This window comes from Hyla sarda, chromosome 13, assembly GCF_029499605.1.
Source record: "Hyla sarda isolate aHylSar1 chromosome 13, aHylSar1.hap1, whole genome shotgun sequence".
Taxonomy (NCBI): domain Eukaryota; kingdom Metazoa; phylum Chordata; class Amphibia; order Anura; family Hylidae; genus Hyla; species Hyla sarda.
The window spans coordinates 335120-358239 of record NC_079201.1 but is presented as its reverse complement, the minus strand read 5'-3'; the positions used below and the strand labels follow the sequence as shown (position 1 = coordinate 358239).

At 50.7% G+C, this 23120-nt stretch overlaps 1 protein-coding gene and 1 non-coding gene across 8 annotated transcripts; both read left to right on the top strand.

The window, feature by feature from the left end:
- Positions 1 to 30: 30 nt before the first annotated feature.
- CEP95 (centrosomal protein 95) lies at positions 31 to 21194 on the top strand (the record flags this gene model as incomplete). Of its 7 annotated transcripts, XM_056549801.1 has the most annotated exon segments (20): positions 7661 to 7921; positions 7958 to 7986; positions 10136 to 10221; positions 10382 to 10510; positions 10683 to 10790; positions 10866 to 10979; positions 15615 to 15684; positions 15759 to 15865; positions 15941 to 16000; positions 16893 to 17132; positions 17415 to 17494; positions 18150 to 18289; positions 19084 to 19210; positions 19292 to 19400; positions 19522 to 19700; positions 19944 to 20036; positions 20117 to 20249; positions 20496 to 20665; positions 20751 to 20825; positions 21042 to 21194. In XM_056549801.1, coding segments are annotated over 18 exon segments (2106 nt in total), but the record flags the coding sequence as incomplete, so codon positions are not given.
- Positions 282 to 629, top strand: LOC130297840 (small Cajal body-specific RNA 2). Its single transcript, XR_008849706.1, has one exon. It is a non-coding gene; the product is annotated as a small Cajal body-specific RNA 2 (non-coding RNA).
- Positions 21195 to 23120: the final 1926 nt, after the last annotated feature.

The window sequence follows — 23120 nt, the reverse complement described above, 5'->3', positions numbered from 1 at the left end:
GTAACTCGTGTAATGAAAAATCTCCGACTGCTCCGTCCCTAAAACCCGATCCCTCGAAGAAGAGAAAGAAAAATCGGTCACTGGCGGGAGAAAGGAGCGGGAACTTGGGAGCTTTGCCCTTCACTAAGATGGCGGAGAGGGAGGGGCCCCTGCCGCAATCACGTGGGCGGGGTGACGGAAGCCAAGGCGGATAAAAGGGCCGAGAAGGAGCGCATGCGGGAGAGGAAACGGGAGAGTGAGTGAGTGAGTGAGTGAGTGAGTGAGTGAGTGAGTGAGTGAGTGAGTGAGTGAGTGAGTGAGTGAGTGAGTGAGTGAGTGAGTGAGTGAGTGAGTGAGTGAGTGAGTGAGTGAGTGAGTGAGTGAGTGAGTGAGTGAGTGAGTGAGTGAGTGAGTGATATGTGTGGCGCTCCCTCTCCTTCTCACTATACACATTGATCTTATCCGATCACGGTTGTGGTGTTGGCGCCTGCGCCCTCCGTGAGGTGACGATCTCTCTCCGGTGATGCCTCCTCCTCTGGGGGGCGCTGTACCTGGAGTCCGGTCTCAGGCGCCGCTCTGGATGTGATGAATTGATCAGATATACTAAACCGCTCCGGTGGTTCATGAGTATAGAGGCGATTCTGATCCGGTGGCGGTGCTGCGCTCCTCCCGGTATTACCGGCTGATCCAGAGATCACGTGATGCGGCCTCGGTCTCTGTTCACAAAACCGACAGAGTGAGGGGGATGGTGCATAGAAGAACAATCACTGATGACCCCGGAACATGGATGGATAATAACCACATAAAACTGAATACAATATACGTCTCCACAATACACCGGGGCCCTGTAATGTGTATACAGTAATCACCGCTAAAATATAGGACTGCTATACACCGGGGCCCTGTAATGTGTATACAGTAATCACCACTAAGATATAGGACTGCTGTACACCGGGGCCCTGTAATGTGTATACAGTAATCACCACTAAGATATAGGACTGCTGTACACCGGGGCCCTGTAATGTGTATACAGTAATCACCACTAAGATATAGGACTGCTATACACCGGGGCCCTGTAATGTGTATACAGAAATCACCATTAAGATATAGGACTGCTGTACACCGGGGCCCTGTAATGTGTATACAGTAATCACCACTAAGATGGCCCGGTGTATAGCAGTCCTATATCTTAGTGGTGATTACTGTATACACATTACAGGGCCCGGTGTATAGCAGTCCTATATCTTAGTGGTGATTTCTGTATACACATTACAGGGCCCCAGTGTACAGCAGTCCTATATCTTACCTGTGATTACTGTATACACATTACAGGGCCCCGGTGTATAGCAGTCCTATATCTTAGTGGTGATTTCTGTATACACATTACAGGGCCCCGGTGTATAGCAGTCCTATATCTTAGTGGTGATTACTGTATACACATTACAGGGCCCCGGTGTATAGCAGTCCTATATCTTAGTGGTGATTACTGTATACACATTACAGGGCCCCGGTGTACAGCAGTCCTATATCTTAGTGGTGATTACTGTATACACATTACAGGGCCCCGGTGTACAGCAGTCCTATATCTTAGTGGTGATTACTGTATACACATTACAGGGCCCCGGTATATAGCAGTCCTATATCTTAGTGGTGATTTCTGTATACACATTACAGGGCCCCGGTGTACAGCAGTCCCATATCTTAGTGGTGATTACTGTATACACATTACAGGGCCCCAGTGTATAGCAGTCCCATATCTTAGTGGTGATTACTGTATACACATTACAGGGCCCCGGTGTATAGCAGTCCTATATCTTAGTGGTGATTTCTGTATACACATTACAGGGCCCCGGTGTACAGCAGTCCTATATCTTAGCTGTGATTTCTGTATACACATTACAGGGCCCCGGTGTATAGCAGTCCTATATCTTAGTGGTGATTTCTGTATACACATTACAGGGCCCCAGTGTACAGCAGTCCTATATCTTACCTGTGATTACTGTATACACATTACAGGGCCCCGGTGTATAGCAGTCCTATATCTTACCTGTGATTACTGTATACACATTACAGGGCCCCGGTGTATAGCAGTCCTATATCTTAGTGGTGATTACTGTATACACATTACAGGGCCCCGGTGTATAGCAGTCCTATATCTTAGTGGTGATTACTGTATACACATTACAGGGCCCCGGTGTACAGCAGTCCTATATCTTAGTGGTGATTACTGTATACACATTACAGGGCCCCGGTGTACAGCAGTCCCATATCTTAGTGGTGATTACTGTATACACATTACAGGGCCCCAGTGTATAGCAGTCCCATATCTTAGTGGTGATTACTGTATACACATTACAGGGCCCCGGTGTATAGCAGTCCTATATCTTAGTGGTGATTTCTGTATACACATTACAGGGCCCCGGTGTACAGCAGTCCTATATCTTAGCTGTGATTTCTGTATACACATTACAGGGCCCCGGTGTATAGCAGTCCTATATCTTAGTGGTGATTTCTGTATACACATTACAGGGCCCCAGTGTACAGCAGTCCAATATCTTACCTGTGATTACTGTATACACATTACAGGGCCCCGGTGTATAGCAGTCCTATATCTTAGCGGTGATTACTGTATACACATTACAGGGCCCCGGTGTATAGCAGTCCTATATCTTAGTGGTGATTACTGTATACACATTACAGGGCCCCGGTGTATAGCAGTCCTATATCTTAGTGGTGATTACTGTATACACATTACAGGGCCCCGGTGTACAGCAGTCCTATATCTTAGTGGTGATTACTGTATACACATTACAGGGCCCCGGTGTATAGCAGTCCTATATCTTAGCGGTGATTACTGTATACACATTACAGGGCCCCGGTGTATAGCAGTCCTATATCTTAGTGGTGATTACTGTATACACATTACAGGGCCCCGGTGTATAGCAGTCCTATATCTTAGTGGTGATTACTGTATACACATTACAGGGCCCCGGTGTACAGCAGTCCTATATCTTAGTGGTGATTACTGTATACACATTACAGGGCCCCGGTGTACAGCAGTCCCATATCTTAGTGGTGATTACTGTATACACATTACAGGGCCCCGGTGTATAGCAGTCCTATATCTTAGTGGTGATTACTGTATACACATTACAGGGCCCCAGTGTATAGCAGTCCCATATCTTAGTGGTGATTACTGTATACACATTACAGGGCCCCGGTGTATAGCAGTCCTATATCTTAGTGGTGATTTCTGTATACACATTACAGGGCCCCGGTGTACAGCAGTCCTATATCTTAGCTGTGATTTCTGTATACACATTACAGGGCCCCGGTGTATAGCAGTCCTATATCTTAGTGGTGATTACTGTATACACATTACAGGGCCCCGGTGTATAGCAGTCCTATATCTTAGTGGTGATTACTGTATACACATTACAGGGCCCCGGTGTATAGCAGTCCTATATCTTAGCGGTGATTACTGTATACACATTACAGGGCCCGGTGTATAGCAGTCCTATATCTTAGCGGTGATTTCTGTATACACATTACAGGGCCCGGTGTATAGCAGTCCTATATATTAGTGGTGATTACTGTATACACATTACAGGGCCCCGATGTATAGCAGTCCTATATCTTAGTGGTGATTACTGTATACACATTACAGGGCCCCAGTGTATAGCAGTCCTATATCTTAGCTGTGATTTCTGTATACACATTACAGGGCCCCGGTGTATAGCAGTCCTATATCTTAGCTGTGATTACTGTATACACATTACAGGGCCCGGTGTATAGCAGTCCTATATCTTAGCTGTGATTACTGTATACACATTACAGGGCCCGGTGTATAGCAGTCCTATATCTTAGCTGTGATTACTGTATACACATTACAGGGCCCCGGTGTATAGCAGTCCTATATCTTAGTGGTGATTACTGTATACACATTACAGGGCCCCGGTGTACAGCAGTCCTATATCTTAGCGGTGATTACTGTATACACATTACAGGGCCCCGGTGTATAGCAGTCCTATATCTTAGTGGTGATTACTGTATACACATTACAGGGCCCCGGTGTATAGCAGTCCTATATCTTAGTGGTGATTACTGTATACACATTACAGGGCCCCGGTGTACAGCAGTCCTATATCTTAGTGGTGATTACTGTATACACATTACAGGGCCCCGGTGTATAGCAGTCCTATATCTTAGCGGTGATTACTGTATACACATTACAGGGCCCCGGTGTATAGCAGTCCTATATCTTAGTGGTGATTACTGTATACACATTACAGGGCCCCGGTGTATAGCAGTCCTATATCTTAGTGGTGATTACTGTATACACATTACAGGGCCCCGGTGTACAGCAGTCCTATATCTTAGTGGTGATTACTGTATACACATTACAGGGCCCCGGTGTACAGCAGTCCCATATCTTAGTGGTGATTACTGTATACACATTACAGGGCCCCGGTGTATAGCAGTCCTATATCTTAGTGGTGATTACTGTATACACATTACAGGGCCCCAGTGTATAGCAGTCCCATATCTTAGTGGTGATTACTGTATACACATTACAGGGCCCCGGTGTATAGCAGTCCTATATCTTAGTGGTGATTTCTGTATACACATTACAGGGCCCCGGTGTACAGCAGTCCTATATCTTAGCTGTGATTTCTGTATACACATTACAGGGCCCCGGTGTATAGCAGTCCTATATCTTAGTGGTGATTACTGTATACACATTACAGGGCCCCGGTGTATAGCAGTCCTATATCTTAGTGGTGATTACTGTATACACATTACAGGGCCCCGGTGTATAGCAGTCCTATATCTTAGCGGTGATTACTGTATACACATTACAGGGCCCGGTGTATAGCAGTCCTATATCTTAGCGGTGATTTCTGTATACACATTACAGGGCCCGGTGTATAGCAGTCCTATATATTAGTGGTGATTACTGTATACACATTACAGGGCCCCGATGTATAGCAGTCCTATATCTTAGTGGTGATTACTGTATACACATTACAGGGCCCCAGTGTATAGCAGTCCTATATCTTAGCTGTGATTTCTGTATACACATTACAGGGCCCCGGTGTATAGCAGTCCTATATCTTAGCTGTGATTACTGTATACACATTACAGGGCCCGGTGTATAGCAGTCCTATATCTTAGCTGTGATTACTGTATACACATTACAGGGCCCGGTGTATAGCAGTCCTATATCTTAGCTGTGATTACTGTATACACATTACAGGGCCCCGGTGTATAGCAGTCCCATATCTTAGTGGTGATTACTGTATACACATTACAGGGCCCCGGTGTATAGCAGTCCTATATCTTAGTGGTGATTTCTGTATACACATTACAGGGCCCGGTGTATAGCAGTCCTATATCTTAGCTGTGATTACTGTATACACATTACAGGGCCCGGTGTATAGCAGTCCTATATCTTACCTGTGATTACTGTATACACATTACAGGGCCCCGGTATATAGCAGTCCCATATCTTAGTGGTGATTACTGTATACACATTACAGGGCCCGGTGTATAGCAGTCCTATATCTTAGTGGTGATTTCTGTATACACATTACAGGGCCCGGTGTATAGCAGTCCTATATCTTAGCTGTGATTACTGTATACACATTACAGGGCCCCGGTGTATAGCAGTCCTATATCTTAGTGGTGATTACTGTATACACATTACAGATCCCTGGTGTATAGCAGTCCTATATCTTAGCTGTGATTACTGTATACACATTACAGGGCCCCGGTGTATAGCAGTCCTATATCTTAGTGGTGATTACTATATACACATTACAGGGCCCCGGTATATAGCAGTCCTATATCTTAGTTGTGATTTCTGTATACACATTACAGGGCCCCGGTGTATAGCAGTCCTATATCTAAGCTGTGATTACTGTATACACATTACAGGGCCCCGGTGTATAGCAGTCCTGTATCTTAGTGGTGATTACTGTATACACATTACAGGGCCCCGGTGTATAGCAGTCCTATATCTTAGTGGTGATTACTGTATACACATTATAGGGCCCCGGTATATAGCAGTCCTATATCTTAGTGGTGATTACTGTATACACATTACAGGGCCCGGTGTATAGCAGTCCTATATCTTACCTGTGATTACTGTATACACATTACAGGGCCCCGGTGTATAGCAGTCCTATATCTTAGCTGTGATTACTGTATACACATTACAGGGCCCGGTGTATAGCAGTCCTATATCTTACCTGTGATTACTGTATACACATTACAGGGCCCGGTGTATAACAGTCCTATATCTTAGTGGTGATTACTGTATACACATTACAGGGCCCCGGTATATAGCAGTCCTATATCTTAGCTGTGATTACTGTATACACATTACAGGGCCCCGGTGTATAGCAGTCCTATATCTTAGTGGTGATTACTGTATACACATTACAGGGCCCGGTGTATAGCAGTCCTGTATCTTACCTGTGATTACTGTATACACATTACAGGGCCCCGGTATATAGCAGTCCTATATCTTAGCTGTGATTACTGTATACACATTACAGGGCCCGGTGTATAGCAGTCCTATATCTAAGCTGTGATTACTGTATACACATTACAGGGCCCCAGTGTATAGCAGTCCTGTATCTTACCTGTGATTACTGTATACACATTACAGGGCCCCAGTGTACAGCAGTCCTATATCTTAGTGGTGATTTCTGTATACACATTACAGGGCCCGGTGTATAGCAGTCCTATATCTTAGCTGTGATTACTGTATACACATTACAGGGCCCCGGTGTATAGCAGTCCTATATCTTAGTGGTGATTACTGTATACACATTACAGGGCCCCGGTATATAGCAGTCCTATATCTTAGTGGTGATTTCTGTATACACATTACAGGGCCCCGGTGTATAGCAGTCCTATATCTTAGTGGTGATTACTGTATACACATTACAGGGCCCCGGTATATAGCAGTCCTATATCTTAGCTGTGATTTCCAGGGTGTTGTGGTTTCTCCCGCTGTATATAATGATGGTAATTGGACGCTGTTCACATGGAGATCAGGAGCCGCATCTACAATAGAGAAACCTCAGCCGCAGCCTCTATGTAAATCCCCCATTATAATGAGAAAGGGGAGGAAGTGCGCCCCCTGGGGAGAGAGCCACCGCACCCCAGACTCTGACTAATGTGTATCTAATCCTATCCTCTGTGAGATTGTTCATTGAGCCGTGTATCTAAACTGATCTTGTGTGATACTGTCTGCTGAGCTGTGTATCTAATCCTATCCTGTGTGATACTGTCTGCTGATTACACACAATAGGATTAGATACACAGCTCAGCAGACAGTATCGCACAGGGCAGTGAAATGATGGAGGATTAGAAATGTGTATCTAATCCCCCCCCATGTGTGATACTTACTGCCAAACTGTGTATCTGATCCCCTCCGGAACAATGCTGTCTACCACACTCTGTATCTAATCCCCTCAGGAGTGATACTGTCTGCTGCACTCTGTATCTAATCCCCTCTGGTTGCGGTTTCCGCTTAATATATTCTTTAGCGGTCACCATTGCAACACGAGCGGTTGACCGTGCAACATACGCTTCCGGTATCACTTCCGGCCCCGCCCCCGGTCGGCCATGGTGACGTCATTGCCGGAACTATCTTTCGGCGGAGGTATACTCTTAGGCGGTGGTGTAGGCGCGCTTCTCTTTTCGGTCCCCGGTTACCATTTTCCTTCGCAGTCTCACGTGATCTCCCGGTTATCAGTTCCGGACCCGGAGCCCTGACAGCGGAATTAAAATTACACCGGATCAAGGAGGGAAGGTGACGTCATATCCGGAAGCAACAGCCGGGGCCGAGGCGACCAATCAGAGCGCACTGGCGGTTTAAATGCCCTAAACTTCAAGTCTGAGGGGCAACAACCAGGACCCGGGGTAACTATTGGCCGATTTCCCCCTCCTGGACCCGGGGTAACTAGAGGCCGATTTCCCCCACCAGGACCCGGGGTAACTAGAGGCCGATTTCCCCCTCCAGGACCCGGGGTAACTAGAGGCCGATTTCCCCCTCCTGGACCCGGGGTAACTAGAGGCCGATTTCCCCCTCCAGGACCCGGGGTAACTAGAGGCCGATTTCCCCCTCCAGGACCCGGGGTAACTAGAGGCCGATTTCCCCCTCCAGGACCCGGGGTAACTAGAGGCCGATTTCCCCCTCCTGGACCCGGGGTAACTAGAGGCCGATTTCCCCCTCCAGGACCCGGGGTAACTAGAGGCCGATTTCCCCCTCCTGGACCCGGGGTAACTAGAGGCCGATTTCCCCCTCCTGGACCCGGGGTAACTAGAGGCCGATTTCCCCCTCCTGGACCCGGGGTAACTAGAGGCCGATTTCCCCCTCCTGGACCCGGGGTAACTAGAGGCCGATTTCCCCCTCCTGGACCCGGGGTAACTAGAGGCCGATTCCCCCCTCCTGGACCCGGGGTAACTATTGGCCGATTCCCCCCTCCTGGACCCGGGGTAACTAGAGGCCGATTCCCCCCTCCTGGACCCGGGGTAACTATTGGCCGATTCCCCCCTCCTGGACCCGGGGTAACTAGAGGCCGATTTCCCCCTCCTGGACCCGGGGTAACTATTGGCCGATTCCCCCCTCCTGGACCCGGGGTAACTAGAGGCCGATTTCCCCCTCCTGGACCCGGGGTAACTAGAGGCCGATTTCCCCCTCCTGGACCCGGGGTAACTAGAGGCCGATTTCCCCCTCCTGGACCCGGGGTAACTAGAGGCCGATTTCCCCCTCCTGGACCCGGGGTAACTAGAGGCCGATTTCCCCCTCCTGGACCCGGGGTAACTAGAGGCCGATTTCCCCCTCCTGGACCCGGGGTAACTAGAGGCCGATTTCCCCCTTCTGGACCCGGGGTAACTAGAGGCCGATTTCCCCCTTCTGGACCCGGGGTAACTAGAGGCCGATTTCCCCCTTCTGGACCCGGGGTAACTAGAGGCCGATTTCCCCCTTCTGGACCCGGTGTAACTAGAGGCCGATTTCCCCCTCCAGGACCCGGGGTAACTAGAGGCCGATTTCCCCCTCCAGGACCCGGGGTAACTAGAGGCCGATTTCCCCCTCCAGGACCCGGGGTAACTAGAGGCCGATTTCCCCCTCCAGGACCCGGGGTAACTAGAGGCCGATTTCCCCCTCCAGGACCCGGGGTAACTAGAGGCCGATTTCCCCCTCCAGGACCCGGGGTAACTAGAGGCCGATTTCCCCCTCCAGGACCCGGGGTAACTAGAGGCCGATTTCCCCCTCCAGGACCCGGGGTAACTAGAGGCCGATTTCCCCCTCCAGGACCCGGGGTAACTAGAGGCCGATTTCCCCCTCCAGGACCCGGGGTAACTAGAGGCCGATTTCCCCCTCCAGGACCCGGGGTAACTAGAGGCCGATTTCCCCCTCCAGGACCCGGGGTAACTAGAGGCCGATTTCCCCCTCCTGGACCCGGGGTAACTATTGGCCGATTTCCCCCTCCTGGACCGGGGGTAACTAGAGGCCGATTTCCCCCTCCAGGACCCGGGGTAACTAGAGGCCGATTTCCCCCTCCAGGACCCGGGGTAACTAGAGGCCGATTTCCCCCTCCAGGACCCGGGGTAACTAGAGGCCGATTTCCCCCTCCAGGACCCGGGGTAACTAGAGGCCGATTTCCCCCTCCAGGACCCGGGGTAACTAGAGGCCGATTTCCCCCTCCTGGACCCGGGGTAACTAGAGGCCGATTTCCCCCTCCTGGACCCGGGGTAACTAGAGGCCGATTTCCCCCTCCAGGACCCGGGGTAACTAGAGGCCGATTTCCCCCTCCAGGACCCGGGGTAACTAGAGGCCGATTTCCCCCTCCTGGACCCGGGGTAACTAGAGGCCGATTTCCCCCTCCAGGACCCGGGGTAACTAGAGGCCGATTTCCCCCTCCTGGACCCGGGGTAACTATTGGCCGATTTCCCCCTCCTGGACCCGGGGTAACTAGAGGCCGATTTCCCCCTCCTGGACCCGGGGTAACTAGAGGCCGATTTCCCCCTCCAGGACCCGGGGTAACTATTGGCCGATTTCCCCCTCCTGGACCCGGGGTAACTAGAGGCAGATTTCCCCCTCCTGGACCCGGGGTAATTAAGATTTCATATCTCCCAGATCTAGGGCAACAAGCAGCGGATCCCACCGGGGCAGCAAGAGCCACAATCCAGGAGGAGCGGAGACGATGGGCGCACAGGAGACGGGTCAGTCACTGCTGTTCTGGATTTGCCCCTATAGATCTGGTATTGCCCGGGGGGGGGGGGGGGGGGTCTGGGAGTTTTGGAGCCAGGCTCCGCCCCTGCTCAGGACTCCGCCTTATTATGTAATCATTCTGTATATGACGGACCTGTCTCCCCCGCACAGATTGGGTGACCATCGCCAACAATTTGCGGAGCCGATGTCATGTGACCCTGCCGCTCAGCGACCTGACACACTGTGACGCTCGATTCTTCGTCTCCATATACGAGGCCATTCTAGGAGAAAAAGTGCCAGGTAACAGAGAGCGGCGGCCATGTTGGGGGGTGGGGTCACTGCGCAGAAACATTGTCCTGTTACTTTTCACAGCTGAGGGTTTGGTACACAGCGTGCAGTTGTGACGGATCCTCAGCTGTGACCAGGACGGGGTCAGTCGGGGTCATTAATTGTCCTTCTCACATTTATGCAGATTTCATCACCGATTCTCAAACCCCTGAAGACGACGCCCACAACGTGCAATCGGTGATCGACTCGCTGGCCCTGGACTATCTGCAGGTCAGCCTGTCCCATATAACAGGTGAGTGCGCAGACCCCAGATAAACCCCTCCCCCTCTCCTCACCCCGTGGTCACTCACCGCCCCTCCCCCCATAGGAGAGAACGTCGTCCGAGGAGACACAGAGTCCATCCGCAACCTCCTGGAGATATTCGATGGGTTACTGGAGTATCTGACCGAGCAGATCAGCGAAGCCTCATCCCAGAACGGAGGTAACAGCCGAATAGTGAGCGCTGCTCTGGGGTATAATACAGGATATAACTCAGGATCAGTACAGGATAAGTAATGTAATGTATGTACACAGTGACTTCACCAGCAGAATAGTGAGTACAGCTCTGGAGTATAATACAGGATATAACTCAGGATCAGTACAGGATAAGTAATGTAATGTACACAGTGTCCCCACCAGCAGAATAGTGAGTACAGCTCTGGAGTATAATACAGGATATAACTCAGGATCAGTACAGGATAAGTAATGTAATGTATATACACAGTGATCTCACCAGCAGAATAGTGAGTACAGCTCTGGAGTATAATACAGGATATAACTCAGGATCAGTACAGGATAAGTAATGTATGTACACAGTGACCTCACCAGCAGAATAGTGAGTACAGCTCTGGGGTATAATACTGGATATAACTCAGGATCAGTACAGGATAAGTAATGTAATGTATGTACACAGTGACCTCACCAGCAGAATAGTGAGTACAGCTCTGGAGTATAATACAGGATATAACTCAGGATCAGTACAGGATAAGTAATGTAATGTATGTACACAGTGACCTCACCAGCAGAATAGTGAGTACAGCTCTGGGGTATAATACAGGATATAACTCAGGATCAGTACAGGATAAGTAATGTAATGTATATACACAGTGACCTCACCAGCAGAATAGTGAGTACAGCTCTGGAGTATAATACAGGATATAATTCAGGATCAGTACAGGATAAGTAATGTAATGTATGTACACAGTGACCTCACCAGCAGAATAGTGAGTATAGCTCTGGAGTATAATACAGGATATAACTCAGGATCAGTAAAGGATAAGTAATGTAATGTATGTACACAGTGATCTCACCAGCAGAATAGTGAGTACAGCTCTGGGGTATAATACAGGATATAACTCAGGATCAGTACAGGATAAGTAATGTAATGTATGTACACAGTGACCTCACCAGCAGAATAGTGAGTGCAGCTCTGGAGTATAATACAGGATATAACTCAGGATCAGTACAGGATAAGTAATGTAATGTATGTACACAGTGACCTCACCAGTAGAATAGTGAGTACAGCTCTGGAGTATAATACAGGATATAACTCAGGATCAGTACAGGATAAGTAATGTAATATATGTACACAGTGACCTCACCAGCAGAATAGTGAGTACAGCTCTGGAGTATAATACAGGATATAACTCAGGATCAGTACAGGATAAGTAATGTAATGTATGTACACAGTGACCTCACCAGCAGAATAGTGAGTACAGCTCTGGGGTATAATACAGGATATAACTCAGGATCAGTACAGGATAAGTAATGTAATGTATATACACAGTGACCTCACCAGCAGAATAGTGAGTACAGCTCTGGAGTATAATACAGGATATAATTCAGGATCAGTACAGGATAAGTAATGTAATGTATGTACACAGTGACCTCACCAGCAGAATAGTGAGTATAGCTCTGGAGTATAATACAGGATATAACTCAGGATCAGTAAAGGATAAGTAATGTAATGTATGTACACAGTGATCTCACCAGCAGAATAGTGAGTACAGCTCTGGGGTATAATACAGGATATAACTCAGGATCAGTACAGGATAAGTAATGTAATGTATGTACACAGTGACCTCACCAGCAGAATAGTGAGTACAGCTCTGGAGTATAATACAGGATATAACTCAGGATCAGTACAGGATAAGTAATATAATGTATGTACACAGTGATCTCACCAGCAGAATAGTGAGTACAGCTCTGGAGTATAATACAGGATATAACTCAGGATCAGTACAGGATAAGTAATGTATGTACACAGTGATCTCACCAGCAGAATAGTGAGTACAGCTCTGGGGTATAATACAGGATATAACTCAGGATCAGTACAGAATAAGTAATGTATGTACACAGTGATCTCACCAGCAGAATAGTGAGCGCTGCTCTGGGGTATAATACAGGATCAGTACAGGATAAGTAATGTAATGTATATATACAGTGACCTCACCAGCAGAATAGTGAGTACAGCTCTGGGGTATAATACAGGATCAGTACAGGATAAGTAATGTAATGTATATATACAGTGACCTCACAAGCAGAATAGTGAGTACAGCTCTGGAGTATAATACAGGATATAACTCAGGATCAGTACAGGATAAGTAATGTAATGTACACAGTGTCCCCACCAGCAGAATAGTGAGTACAGCTCTGGAGTATAATACAGGATATAACTCAGGATCAGTACAGGATAAGTAATGTAATGTATATACACAGTGATCTCACCAGCAGAATAGTGAGTACAGCTCTGGAGTATAATACAGGATATAACTCAGGATCAGTACAGGATAAGTAATGTATGTACACAGTGACCTCACCAGCAGAATAGTGAGTACAGCTCTGGGGTATAATACTGGATATAACTCAGGATCAGTACAGGATAAGTAATGTATGTACACAGTGACCTCACCAGTAGAATAGTGAGTACAGCTCTGGAGTATAATACAGGATATAACTCAGGATCAGTACAGGATAAGTAATGTAATATATGTACACAGTGACCTCACCAGCAGAATAGTGAGTACAGCTCTGGAGTATAATACAGGATATAACTCAGGATCAGTACAGGATAAGTAATGTAATGTATGTACACAGTGACCTCACCAGCAGAATAGTGAGTACAGCTCTGGGGTATAATACAGGATATAACTCAGGATCAGTACAGGATAAGTAATGTAATGTATATACACAGTGACCTCACCAGCAGAATAGTGAGTACAGCTCTGGAGTATAATACAGGATATAATTCAGGATCAGTACAGGATAAGTAATGTAATGTATGTACACAGTGACCTCACCAGCAGAATAGTGAGTATAGCTCTGGAGTATAATACAGGATATAACTCAGGATCAGTAAAGGATAAGTAATGTAATGTATGTACACAGTGATCTCACCAGCAGAATAGTGAGTACAGCTCTGGGGTATAATACAGGATATAACTCAGGATCAGTACAGGATAAGTAATGTAATGTATGTACACAGTGACCTCACCAGCAGAATAGTGAGTACAGCTCTGGAGTATAATACAGGATATAACTCAGGATCAGTACAGGATAAGTAATATAATGTATGTACACAGTGATCTCACCAGCAGAATAGTGAGTACAGCTCTGGAGTATAATACAGGATATAACTCAGGATCAGTACAGGATAAGTAATGTATGTACACAGTGATCTCACCAGCAGAATAGTGAGTACAGCTCTGGGGTATAATACAGGATATAACTCAGGATCAGTACAGGATAAGTAATGTATGTACACAGTGATCTCACCAGCAGAATAGTGAGCGCTGCTCTGGGGTATAATACAGGATCAGTACAGGATAAGTAATGTAATGTATATATACAGTGACCTCACCAGCAGAATAGTGAGTACAGCTCTGGGGTATAATACAGGATCAGTACAGGATAAGTAATGTAATGTATATATACAGTGACCTCACAAGCAGAATAGTGAGTACAGCTCTGGGGTATAATACAGGATATAACTCAGGATCAGTACAGGATAAGTAATGTAATGTATGTACACAGTGACCCTCACCAGCAGAATAGTGAGTGCTGCTCTGGGGTATAATACAGGATATAACTCAGGATCAGTACAGGATAAGTAATGTATGTACACAGTGACCCTCACCAGCAGAATAGTGAGCGCTGCTCTGGGGTATAATACAGGATATAACTCAGGATCAGTACAGGATAAGTAATGTAATGTATGTACACAGGGACCTCACCAGCAGAATAGTAAGTACAGCTCTGGAGTATAATACAGGATATAACTCAGGATCAGTACAGGATAAGTAATGTAATGTATATACACAGTGACCTCACCAGCAGAATAGTGAGTACAGCTCTGGGGTATAATACAGGATATAACTCAGGATCAGTACAGGATAAGTAATGTAATGTATGTACACAGTGACCTCACCAGCAGAATAGTGAGTACAGCTCTGGAGTATAATACAGGATATAACTCAGGATCAGTACAGGATAAGTAATGTAATGTATATACACAGTGACCTCACCAGCAGAATAGTGAGTACAGCTCTGGGGTATAATACAGGATATAACTCAGGATCAGTACAGGATAAGTAATGTAATGTATGTACACAGTGACCTCACCAGCAGAATAGTGAGTACAGCTCTGGAGTATAATACAGGATATAACTCAGGATCAGTACAGGATAAGTAATGTAATGTATGTACACAGTGACCTGACCAGCAGAATAGTGAGTACAGCTCTGGAGTATAATACAGGATATAACTAAGGATCAGTACAGGATAAGTAATGTAATGTATGTACAGTGATCTCACCAGCAGAATAGTGAGTACAGCTCTGGAGTATAATACAGGATATAACTCAGGATCAGTACAGGATAAGTAATGTAATGTATATACACAGTGACCTCACCAGCAGAATAGTGAGTACTGCTCTGGAGTATAATACAGGATATAACTCAGGATCAGTACAGGATAAGTAATGTAATGTATGTACACAGTGACCTCACCAGCAGAATAGTGAGTGCAGCTCTTGAGTATAATACAGGATGATGTGACATTTTCTTATTTATTCCTGAAGATTTGGAGTGTAAGGATCGGAGGGGGTCACATGATGTCCCCCCTTCCCTGAAGCCACCACCCTCTATAGGGTAAGACACGTTCTGCCCCCCTATTCTTCCCCTGTTGACCCCCGGACTCCTCTGATCTCCTGATCATTTCTCAGGTCTCTCTCCTCTGATCTCCATCCTCCCTCCTGGGTAGTTGAGGGTTCGGAGTCCACGGCAGAGCTGATCCGTCTGGGGGACACGGCGCACACGTTCGCACTGAGAGGTGACGGGGAATTGTCTGTCGGTGACTGCCCGGGGTATTCTGGGGCTTCTACTGAGACTCTTATTGTCCTGACAGGTCTGGATGTGGAGCGGACCCCCCAGCCTATGATGCAGCCGCGCACTCCCACAGGTGAAGGTAAGTTATCACACTCTCCATGAGGGGGCGCACTGGGCTGTAGTATGGGGAAGGTTTCTGTGATTGTTCAGTAGAGGGCGTTATGGGCTGTAGTAAGGGGGAGGTTCCTGTGATTGTTCACTAGAGGGCGCTCTGGGCTGTAGTAAGGGGGAGGTTCCTGTGATTGTTCTGGGCTGTAGTTAGGGAGAGGTTCCTGTGATTGTTCACTAGAGGGCGTTCTGGGCTGTAGTATGGGGGAGGTTCTCGTAATTGTTCACTAGAGGGCGTTCTGGGCTGTAATAAGGGGGAGGTTCCTGTGATTGTTTACTAGAGGGCGCTCTGGGCTGTAGTATGGGGGAGGTTCCTGTGATTGTTTACTAGAGGGCGCTCTGGGCTGTAGTATGGGGGAGGTTCCTGTGATTGTTCACTAGAGGGCGCTCTGGGCTGTAGTATGGGGGAGGTTCCTGTGATTGTTTACTAGAGGGCACTCTTGGCTGTAGTAATGGGGAGGTTTCTGTGATTGTTTACTAGAGGGCGTTCTGGGCTGTAATAAGGGGGAGGTTCCTGTGATTGTTCACTAGAGGGCGTTCTGGGCTGTAATAAGGGGGAGGTTCCTGTGATGGTTCACTAGAGGGCGTTCTGGGCTGTAATAAGGGGGAGGTTCCTGTGATTGTTCACTAGAGGGCGTTCTGGGCTGTAATAAGGGGGAGGTTCCTGTGATGGTTCACTAGAGGGCGTTCTGGGCTGTAATAAGGGGGAGGTTCCTGTGATTGTTCACTAGAGGGCGTTCTGGGCTGTAATAAGGGGGAGGTTCCTGTGATTGTTCACTAGAGGGCGTTCTGGGCTGTAGCATGTGGGAGGTTCTCGTGATTGTTCACTAGAGGGCGCTCTAATCTCAGTTTGTTCTTTCCAGGACACTTCCTTATGAATGGATCCCCGTCTCGTGAGCGGGATAACATTTACGAAGATGAGGTTCTGGCCGCCATACCGCTAAACCCCCCATATCAGCCCACGATGAGCCTGCTGCACGGTGTGAACAGGGACGTTCAGGTGTCACTTGGCAGCTCCGGTTCTTCCCTCAGGAGTCCAGTGAAAAGCAAAGCTCTTCCTGATGGGGGAGAGGTGCTTGCGGGGCCCAGGGCCACTAATGGAGGTAATATAAGACCCTAATGCACATTAACAGGACCCTCCAGTCACTGCCAAACCTGCAGCCAGCCAAATCTAGAGCTGCATCGTCTCATACTGCAGAGCTGCATTCACTATTCTGCTGGAACTGACAAGTGACTATTAATATTCCTGATCTCCCCAGTGCAATGCATTGTGGGAGCCCTGTGTCCCCTTTAATTCTAAGCTGGAATGAGAAATGACAGATTCTGCTGCTTTGAAGGTGACTGGAGTATAAGTGGAGATTGGCTGCAATGTGTTTGTATTTCAGACGTCGCCCATGAGGTTTGTCCGGTAGAGAGACCCCTGAAGTCCGCAGAGCGGAAGGGCCCTAAAGAGGGGTCCCAGGAGGTGAGAGCTGTGGGGTCACCCCAACACTGCACAAGATGGAGGGTGGGGGCAGGACGGTGGAGGGTAGGGGGCAGTACGGTGGAGGCAGGGACAGTGGAGGGTGGGGGCAGTACGGTGGAGGGTAGGGGGCAGTATGGTGGTGGGCGGAGGCAGGACGGTGGAGGGTAGGGGGCAGTATGGTGGGGGGCGGAGGCAGGACAGTGGAGGGCAGGGGGCAGTAGGGTGGAGGCAGGGACGGTGGAGGGTGGGGGCAGGATGGTGGAGGGCAGGGGCAGGACGGTGGAGGCAGGACGGTGGAGGGTAGGGGGCAGGACGGTGGAGGGCGGGGACAGTGGAGGGCAGGACAGTGGAGGGCGGGGACAGTGGAGGGCGGGGACAGTGGAGGGCGGGGACAGTGGAGGGCGGGGACAGTGGAGGGCGGGGGCAGGGACAGTGGAGGGCGGGGGCAGGATGGTGGAGGGCGGGGGCAGTGGAGGGCGGGGGCAGTATGGTGGAGGGTGGGGGCAGGATGGTGGAGGGTGGGGGCAGGATGGTGGAGGGTGGGGGCAGTACGGTGGGGGGCGGAGGCAGGACGGTGGAGGGCGGGGGGCAGGACGGTGGAGGGCAGGGGGCAGTACGGTGGGGGCTCAGCCTATAAATGTTTTGGGCTTTTCAGGTTCATCTGGGACAGAAGAGAGTTGCGTTCTGCACACAGCCGGATATCAGGCTGATGACTCTGCAGAGCTCACTGCGCGACTGGAACGATGGAGCAGAGACGAGTGCGCAGAGAGAAGACACAGAGGAGACATTACTGACGTGAGTAATGGAGGGGCCCGACCAGTACAGAAACCAGTACAGACCCCCCCCCCCCCCCCAGACCATCCTGTAACCAGTCCAGACCCCCCCCCCCCCAGACCATCCTGTAACCAGTCCATCCTATAACCAGTTCAGACCCCTCCATCCATCCTATAACCAGTCCAGACCCCCCCCCCGTCCATCCTATAACCAGTCCAGACCCCCCCCCCCGTCCATCCTATAACCAGTCCAGACCCCCCCCCCGTCCATCCTATAACCAGTCCAGACCCCCCCCCCCCCCCGTCCATCCTATAACCAGTCCAGACCCCCCCCCCCCCCCCGTCCATCCTATAACCAGTCCAGACCCCCCCCCCCCCGTCCATCCTATAACCAGTCCAGACCCCCCCCCCCCCCCCCCCGTCCATCCTATAACCAGTCCAGACCCCCCCCCGTCCATCCTATAACCAGTCCAGACCCCCCCCCCCCCCCCCGTCCATCCTATAACCAGTCCAGACCCCCCCCCCCCCCCCGTCCATCCTATAACCAGTCCAGACCCCCCCCCCCCGTCCATCCTATAACCAGTCCAGACCCTCCCCCCGTCCATCCTATAACCAGTCCAGACCCTCCCCATATCTTATAACTAGTAAAGACCCATCCATCCTATAACCAGTCCAGACCCCCCCGTCCATCCTATAACCAGTCCAGACCCCTCCGTCCCCCCTATCACCAGTCCAGTGCCATCTTTACCCACAATCCATTGCTGGCAGTGACTGTGGAGGGACTCTGATCAGTGTCGCCCCCTCTTGGTTCCGCAGTACGCTGGAGCCCCTGTCGCTGGTGGAGGAGCCGCTGTCGGTGCAGAGAGCCCGGAATCGCCTGTCTGAGCTGGAGCTGCAGGAGATGTCCGAGAAGTTATCACGGCGTCTGGATGAGCTGGACCGGGTGAGTTGGGGGTGGGTAGAGCGCCCTGGGGGAGGGGGGGGGGGGTGCGGGGGCATTACTTACCCTCTGTATTCCCTGCAGATGCTGAAGGCAGCTCTGGGGGGTCCGATGCGGAGCAGTGATCAGGAGGACAAGCTCTCCCAGCACAGCGACAGCATCATGGAGATCCGCAGGAAGAAGCGGCTGCACGGTAATGACAGGCGGAGGCAGCACAGCCGGAGCTGCGCTCACGATTCTGCTGTTTTACATGTGTTCAGTGACACACTTCAGGCTGCGATTCCCTCATAACCGGATCTCCTCCTCCCCCGCAGCCACCGGACGCACACGACCTCCCACCGCCAGACCGCGATCACTCTCCTCCTCACCGCCTCCGCCCCGATCCCTCTCTGCGCAGTTTGAGGATGCGCTTAACAAGGAGGCCAGAGGGGAGATGGGGAAGATCCGCCGGAACGTGCAGAAGGAGCTGGAAGTGGAGCGGCTGAAGGCTCAGGTAAGTGCTGCAACGGTCATAGGCTCCGCCCCTTTGTAGCTTCTGTCCGTACTGTAATGCGGTGGTCTCCACTTGTAGCCGAAGGCTGTTCAGTTTTGCTGGGAGTTGTAGTTCTGTAACAGCTGTAGGGCCACTCTTTGGAATCACCAATGTTTGCTGAGCTTGTGCTTTTACACAGCAGCCAATCAGAATGAGCAGAGCTGCAGTGTAAAGCAGGTTCTAGTGACCTCCTCTGCCCCACAGCTGCTGCGGAACGCCTACGCCCAAGAATTAAAGGACTTTGAGGAAACGGAGAGACAGAAGTTGGTGAAACTGAAGGAGGGTTTACGGGAGGAGGTGAGTGACCCGGTGCAGTACCACTTCAGGCCTGATCAGGTGGTGGCACTGTGGTCAATTGTTTGTTTCCCCCCCGAAAGGAACAGGAATATAAAGAAAATATCTTCAAGGAGCCGCCGAAGAAATCTCATCCAGAGAAGGTGTACGCTGGAAAACGGGCGCCCTCCAAGCCAAAACATTGGGCACCAAACCTCCACAAGTCGGAAAACCGAAGTAAGTGCTGCTGCTGCCGCCCTCTGGTGGCGGTGCGGGGGAGCGGCGGCTGCCCTCTGGTGGCGGTGCGGGGGAGCGGTGGCCGCCCTCTGGTGGCGGTGCGGGGGAGCGGTGGCTGCCCTCTGGTGGCGGTGCGGGGGAGCGGTGGCTGCCCTCTGGTGGCGGTGCGGGGGAGCGGTGGCTGCCCTCTGGTGGCGGTGTAAGGTGTCACATTCACAGCTCTGGACTTTTTCTTCTTTCTTGCAGTGAAGATTAAGGAGAACGATTTGTTGCCGCTTCTCCTGGAAGAATTTCCGCATCTACAGATCTCGCAGCAAACGCTGAACGCCATGTGGAGGGGGCAGATGGCGCAGGTGGAGCAACTCGCCAGGTCTGGGCAGGACACAGAGAGGAGTGAGCGCCACCTACAGAATGAGGTGATGGGGGATTGGGGGGGGCGCAGGGGGAGGAGTCGGCAGTAATGGGGGAGGAGTTAACCTTTATATTGCTGTCGCTCTGCAGGTGGAAGAAGCCCGTAAGAAGCACAACCTCCTCGTATCGCTGATCCAGAAGGAGCAGGAGCACAATCAGCGGCTGGTCAGTGATCCATGAACCCTACGGGGACGTTCCTGCTCACACAGCTGATGGGTTCGTTACAGTGTATCAGTGCAGACCAAACTGAGCAGCACAAGTCTGTCCGTCCTTCACTGACACATTGTAACCAACCCTCTACTCTACTGAAGACAGATGTTACATTCACTGCAAAAACTTTAATTACTATAAAAAAAAAAATATTTTTAAACATCAATACAGAAAGATTTCAAAGATCGGATCCGTCTTCAGAAGTCGGCGCAGAACCGAATGCGGGAGAACCGGTCACAAGCCGCGCGGGCGAAGAAATACTACGACGACTACCACGTGCAGCTCCGCGCCAAACTCATGAGGGCGAGAACCAGAGAGGAGAAGGTGAGTGTAGGGGCCCGCCTGGAGGATCAGATGTGGGGTGGGGGGGGCTGGAGGATCAGATGTGTGGGGGGGGGGGGGGGGGCGCCGGCGCCGGCCCTGATGCCCCGTAAGGGTAGATGTATGGAGGGTGGGGCCCCCAGCCTGATGCCCCGTGAGGTTAGATGTATGGAGGGTGGAGCCTGATGCCCCATAAGGTCAGATATATGGTGGGGGAGGTCTGGCCTGATGCCCCATAAGGTCAGATATATGGTGGGGGCCCGGCCTGATGCCCCATAAGGTCAGATATATGGTGGGGCCCGGCCTGATGCCCCATAAGGTCAGATATATGGTGGGGGAGGTCTGGCCTGATGCCCCATAAGGTCAGATATATGGTGGGGGCCCGGCCTGATGCCCCATAAGGTCAGATATATGGTGGGGGCCCGGCCTGATGCCCCATAAGGTCAGATATATGGTGGGGCCCGGCCTGATGCCCCATAAGGTCAGATATATGGTGGGGGCCCGGCCTGATGCCCCATAAGGTCAGATATATGGTGGGGGCCCGGCCTGATGCCCCATAAGGTCAGATATATGGTGGGGGCCCGGCCTGATGCCCCATAAGGTCAGATATATGGTGGGGGCCCGGCCTGATGCCCCATAAGGTCAGATATATGGTGGGGGCCCGGCCTGATGCCCCATAAGGTCAGATATATGGTGGGGACCCGCCCTGATGCCCCATAAGGTCAGATATATGGTGGGGGCCCGCCCTGATGCCCCATAAGGTCAGATATATGGTGGGGACCCGCCCTGATGCCCCATAAGGTCAGATATATGGTGGGGGAGGTCTGGCCTGATGCCCCATAAGGTCAGATATATGGTGGGGGCCCGGCCTGATGCCCCATAAGGTCAGATATATGGTGGAGGAGGTCTGGCCTGATGCCCCATAAGGTCAGATATATGGTGGGGGCCCGGCCTGATGCCCCATAAGGTCAGATATATGGTGGGGGACCCGGCCTGATGCCCCATAAGGTCAGATATATGGTGGGGGCCCGGCCTGATGCCCCATAAGGTCAGATATATGGTGGGGGCCCGGCCTGATGCCCCATAAGGTCAGATATATGGTGGGGGCCCGGCCTGATGCCCCATAAGGTCAGATATATGGTGGGGGCCCGCCCTGATGCCCCATAAGGTCAGATATATGGTGGGGGCCCGCCCTGATGCCCCATAAGGTCAGATATATGGTGGGGGCCCGGCCTGATGCCCCATAAGGTCAGATATATGGTGGGGGCCCGGCCCTGATGCCCCATAAGGTCAGATATATGGTGGGGGCCCGCCCTGATGCCCCATAAGGTCAGATATATGGTGGGGGCCCGGCCTGATGCCCCATAAGGTCAGATATATGGTGGGGGCCCGGCCTGATGCCCCATAAGGTCAGATATATGGTGGGGGCCCGGCCTGATGCCCCATAAGGTCAGATATATGGTGGGGGCCCGCCCTGATGCCCCATAAGGTCAGATATATGGTGGGGGCCCGGCCTGATGCCCCATAAGGTCAGATATATGGTGGGGGCCCGGCCTGATGCCCCATAAGGTCAGATATATGGTGGGGGCCCGCCCTGATGCCCCATAAGGTCAGATATATGGTGGGGGCCCGGCCTGATGCCCCATAAGGTCAGATATATGGTGGGGGCCCGGCCTGATGCCCCATAAGGTCAGATATATGGTGGGGGCCCGGCCTGATGCCCCATAAGGTCAGATATATGGTGGGGGCCCGGCCTGATGCCCCATAAGGTCAGATATATGGTGGGGGCCCGGCCCTGATGCCCCATAAGGTCAGATATATGGTGGGGGCCCGGCCTGATGCCCCATAAGGTCAGATATATGGTGGGGGCCCCCCAGGCCCTGATGCCCCATAAGGTCAGATATATGGTGGGGGCCCGCCCTGATGCCC